Source organism: Amia ocellicauda, chromosome 5, assembly GCF_036373705.1.
Source record: "Amia ocellicauda isolate fAmiCal2 chromosome 5, fAmiCal2.hap1, whole genome shotgun sequence".
In the NCBI taxonomy this organism is placed as follows: domain Eukaryota; kingdom Metazoa; phylum Chordata; class Actinopteri; order Amiiformes; family Amiidae; genus Amia; species Amia ocellicauda.
In genome coordinates this window covers 47,243,975-47,249,456 of record NC_089854.1, presented here as the reverse complement: position 1 = coordinate 47,249,456, position 5,482 = coordinate 47,243,975, and the positions used below count along the sequence as shown (strand labels likewise).

Below are 5,482 nucleotides of genomic sequence, written 5' to 3'. Positions count from 1 at the left end.
CATTGGTGTACCTTTTTTATTAAGTGTTTGTTCTGTGTGTGTGAGAGAGAAAGTAATTAAATAACTAGATGGATTGGATTGAAATCTTATTCACCCAGTATCAATACACATAACCTTTTGGGGTCTGATAGCGATAGGAGAATATTATTGTAATATATTAATATAATCTAACTGTAGTTAATTGTTTAAAGATATAGAAACCTAATGTAAGGTCTAGTCTAAATGATAGATCAAACCATAAACTCCAAAATCTGAGCTAAAAAAAATCAAGGAAATTATATAGAGGACTGATATTGGACCAATAATCTTGACTTTTATCTGTTTATTTTGTTTACAATAAGTCTTACATTTGAGTATATCTTATAATTTGATCTGTCACACACTTTCCATAGTCTGGCAAGGTATACCCAGCCTGCTGTAAAATGTGTATCTGCATCAAAGTTTGTTAGCTTTTATCTAATTTCCTAAGCATTGGGTACGTCCAAAACTGCCATGTATTCACATCCAATCTTGTAGTTGTAATCACAATATTTAAATTTGGTATGTTAACTAGTAAATTCCTCACATGGTGGCCAATAATATGGGAGAGTTAACTAGTAAATTCCTCACATAGTGGCCAATAATATGAGAGACTATTCAAGGTCGCCTGCTTAAATAGGTGACATTATAACATTACATGTTATTTTTACCCCACAGTGACTTAAATAATAGTAAATATTCACTTAATCAGCAATTGTCTTAAATACTATTTTTAACTATTTATTACAAGACAGCGTTTTGTTTTAAGTCTTAAAAACTGATTAATCAATCTTTGGGATTATGTTCACTGGTTATTAGTTTCGTTGTAGAAGGGACTCATCCGTTCCCAGACTTTTGTATTGGAAACAGTGATGGGAGGGAAAAAGTTGTGTCCTTTGACTGTCTCGTAACACATACCTAATATATATAATTATTATTAACATAACAGCAGCTACTGTGTTTTTACTTTTTCCTGGGTTGTTTCCTTGAAGGGTGAGTTTCGTTTACCTATCATCCAGTTTAGGAACTTCAAATAAATAGTACCTCATTGTTATTACAGTAACATATTGCAGCGAGTACTGAATTTGAGTATTTTATATCAACTGATACTCGTTTGGGTTGAAGGACGGTGTCGTAAAATAAATTAAAAAGCTGGAATAAATTAATCTTGAATGTATTTCATCATCCGAGTAGTGTAGCGGGGGAAATACATTAAAAAGGCACCCTGCATTTAATTTTATTTTTCCTTTTAAAACAAGGTTTGTTGTGCAACAAAAGCTGGCAGGGCTTAGGTCCGCTTCGGAGTCTACGTAAAGAGCTTATACAATCGCCGGTAGCCACTGTTGAATGCTCAGTATACGCATTTCTCGGCCTCAAATCCTCATGCCCGGACTGTGTGGGCTCTCCTCCACCCGACTTTATGCCTCTGCCCACATGACGGATAACATGGGTTCGGCGGCCAGTAGCTCGGGACTGGAGAGGTTACACTTTGACAATGTGGTGCTTAGGAGGTTGCCGCTGGACACCTCGCAGGAGCCGGGTTCCAGGACTGTCAGGGGCGCCTGCTTCTCTCGGGTACAAACGCAGCCGCTGCTCAAGCCCCGCTTCGTGGCCGTGTCGGCCCCAGCGCTGTCGTTGCTCGGGCTGGATGCAGAAGAGGTTCTTCAGGACAAGCTGGGGGCAGAGTACTTGAGCGGCTCTCGGCTGCTGCCCGGCTCGGAGCCCGCTGCACACTGCTACTGCGGACACCAGTTCGGACACTTCGCCGGACAGCTGGGCGACGGGGCGGCCTGTTACCTGGGTGAGGTACGTGCCCCCCTCAACCAGAGCCCAGAGTTGCTGCGGGACAATCCGGCTGGCCGATGGGAGATACAGCTCAAGGGCGCCGGGCTTACCCCTTACTCTAGGTAAGATACTCCAGGCATAGGGAAGAAACGCAGAAAACGTACCTGTTTCTTGAATGCAAATCAGCTTTTGAGTCTGTAGATTTTGTGTAACATTACGTCAGTCTGCGCGCACACTTTGTCCAAGTAAGGTTTTCTGGGAAAACAAATATGTTTAGTTTAGGGATCCGCTGCAGTCGAATAGATAGATTGCAAACAAGAGTCTGCGGCCAACATCACAGTCTGTACATTCGGAACGTGGACAATTTTGGTGGATGTACTGTAGAGCAAACTAAATCAATATGGCGACAGCGTTGAGAGACTTTCTAAATGCTAATTTCAAAGTCTGCCTTAAAGTAAAACTAAAACATAATAAACGCATAGTTTAATATATATATATATATATATATATATATATATATATATATATATATATATATATATATATATATATATATCTACGATTTAATTCCTAGGAAAAGATAATACCAAATGTCATCAATTTAAACAGAAGAACTTTGATAATACGACTTGAATGTGATGATGTGATTCACACCCCCAAACTAGGTGGCAGTATCCTGTGGTCGTATGGTTGCCTACACTCGTCTTTGTTAGCTAACTCTCTTCTATTGTGAAGATCTGCCAAGGACTTTCTTTTCGCATTCTGTTGAAACAAACAGAAGTCGAAGAACTAGGTTACATTAATGAAAATTGTGACTTTAACTACTACTGCCCTATAATTCTATATCTATGGTGTTGACAATGCTGTTCGCGGCTTCGGTGTCTAGATTGACGTTCGCCTCTGCTAACAAGGGAACGTCAATCTAGACACCGAAGCCGCGAACAGCATTGTCAACATCATAGATATAGAATTATAGCGCTGCGTCCCAAATTTCACACTTCCCTATACCATTCGACAACTGTACTCGGTTTAACGCAGTTATGTCAAAACCACGCCACGTTTCTGCCTGGGGCGTGTTCTAGTTTAATACATCTGCGTCTTTGGTCAACAGCTTGAGAGCGCTGATTGGATAGATTCGGAGAGCCTCAGTCGAAAAGGGGGAGAGCGAGCCTGAGACTTATGGCAAGGCAAATTATCATTTGAGATATCTATAAATGCATTTCAATATATTTTCAAATATTTCGAGAGATCTCTAAATCAGGGGTACTCCAGGACCGGTTTGAAACCCCCTGCTCTAAATCATTTAGAAAGATCTGCAAATCATTTATAATTAGTTCCTGTACTTTGGTTGAGATTATCCCTTCAGTTACATAGGCTGCGTCCCAAATCGCACACTTGTTCCCTCGTTCCCTTCCCTTGCGGGGCGGATGTACTACGGTGGCCATCTTAAGGGCTGTCCTAAACCCTTAGGGAACGAGTGAATGGAGCCTAATCGAGCCGTTTGTGCCCTTGATTGCTCCCTTCAGCGTAGGCTGGGTCCCAAATCGCACACTTGTTCCCTCGTTCCCTTCCCTTGTGGGGCGGAGGTACTACGGTGGCCATCTTAAGGGCTGTCCCAAACCCTTAGGGAGCGAGTGAAGGGAGCCTAATCGAGCAGTTTATGCCCTTCTATGCGCCCTTCAGCGTAGTGTACAAAAGAGCGCACTTATGCGGAAGTGTTTTAGCGCTGAAGTCCCAGAACTCTTTGCGTTAAAGGCGGAGACAAGTCAACTGGGTACATTTACCAGCGGCGGGTACATATACAGGTAATGTTAGCTACACAGTTGTAGAAATTGTTAAATTATGTATCAAGGAAATAATATGTAGATAGATAATATAAAATGATTATATAATCATGATTTAAATATACAATTAGAAAGTTAAACCAAAACATGTTTTGCAAACTATCATTTAATTAATTACTGAAGTAGTATCCTATAAAACTAGGAGGTGATATTAACGAAGTGTATTTCAAAATTATTATTATTAATAATAATAATAATAATAATAATAATAATAATAATATTTTAATTAAATACAAATACAAGAAAAGACTGCGTAGGTACTTTTTCAGACAAAGGCAAAGGCCCTGAATGCTGGCGCTGAAGTGTGTCCCACTGAGCGCTTTTAGTTTCACCCTACACCCTCCTCACTCAAGTGCACACTGTGACGTAAGCACAACGTCACGCAAAGTGTACACTTGTCGAAGGGTGTAGGGAGCAAGTGTGCGATTTGGGACGCAGCCATAGAAATGAATGACCAAGTTAACAGGAAGTGATAATCTTGGGCTACATACAGGACGTGATTTGCAGATATACAATGACTTATGCCCCGTTTCCGTTATGCCCCGTTTCCGTGCTTTGTGGACGGTTAACTTGCTGGTGCTAGACGTGTCCGTAAGCGCCCGTCCCGCCCACTGAGGACATGATTCGCTTTCAGAATTGGAGGTGTGTGTTTGACCTGAGACACAGGGAGGAGATCAGATACATTGTATCGGAAGATATAATCTCAAGTGCCGTGTGGGATCACGAAGAAATTACAAGTTTATTAGCAGCATGGAGTGAAATCCACGTACAGAATCAATGACTGCTTACAGTTAATATCCGAGTGCAAAACTTGGATTTAACAGGACCAGTGCAGTGCCGTGACTAGTTAAAAATAAACTGAAGGATAATAATCGGAACGGTAGCAGCCGATATTCTTAATATTTTATGTATAACTGGCCGGTGTTTCAGGCTGTGTTTTGTGAATGGTGTGCAGAGACCGTCAGTGTGAAGGCGAACACGATTTAGTTAACGTGTGTATTTACAAGTTAAATTAATGAATAAATTAATACAGCAGATATGGGGTTCCCTCTAAAACATTAAGGACTGGTAAAATAAATGCGTCCATAAACGCCATACACACGTGCACACTTTAATTAAATTATAACCTGCTATATTGTAGCTGGATGATTAATTGTGAAACGTGTGTATTTTGTTCCAAATGTAACTTGCCCGGGTTAAGGACGTTTGATAAAGTAAATTATAAATAATACGGCAAAAAGTGTTGTTTGCACTTACAAATCTGTAGTAAGAGTAATAAGTTAAGGGAGTCACGCTGTGCCGTTTAAAATGCATATACTAGCACAAATGATGACGATAATAATAACAATACATATTCGCTATTTAGTATTATTGTTGCACATGGAACCGTATTCTTATGTGAATATGCTTGTCTGAATATAATGTCTACACGTTTAGCTCTTCCTAATATCTCTGAACAGAAACGTGTATTTATTAGCTGTTTACAATCATGTAAAACACAAATAATAAAACAGACACAAAGTCCTCTCCACGTCAGGCTGTGTGGCTCGTAGTGTTGTTCTCTGTATCGGTTTTTAAAACGAAACACAAACCAAACCCACAGTCGCTGCTCCTCCCATCAGAGGGACGGACTTCACAACAGCCTGGTTTTGCAAAAAAAGCTCTGCGTCCGGCACGTCACGGACGCTTAAGCCAGTGGAACCGAGGCAATAGCACAGTAGAGTTACTGATTTATGGTGTCACATAAGGGAACATTAGTCTTGCGGTTCCTCTGTATTTTACTATGCTCTGTGCTTGTCAGTGATGAATAGACCTTGTTTAAAAACGCTGTTAAT

The 5,482-nt window shown here is 40.5% G+C and overlaps 1 protein-coding gene across 2 annotated transcripts in view; it reads left to right on the top strand.

Annotated features, from left to right (window-relative positions):
* Nucleotides 1-156: 156 nt before the first annotated feature.
* Nucleotides 157-5,482, top strand: part of selenoo1 (selenoprotein O1) — a 60,624-nt gene continuing 55,298 nt past the window's right edge. Inside the window, exon 1 of one of the 2 annotated variants that reach the window (XM_066705498.1) lies at nt 157-1,925. In XM_066705498.1, coding sequence (XP_066561595.1) covers nt 1,366-1,925 — 560 coding nt within the window. In that variant the 5' untranslated portion in view covers nt 157-1,365. The remainder of the gene's footprint in view (nt 1,926-5,482) is intronic. The other variant, XM_066705497.1, reaches the window with a different exon arrangement.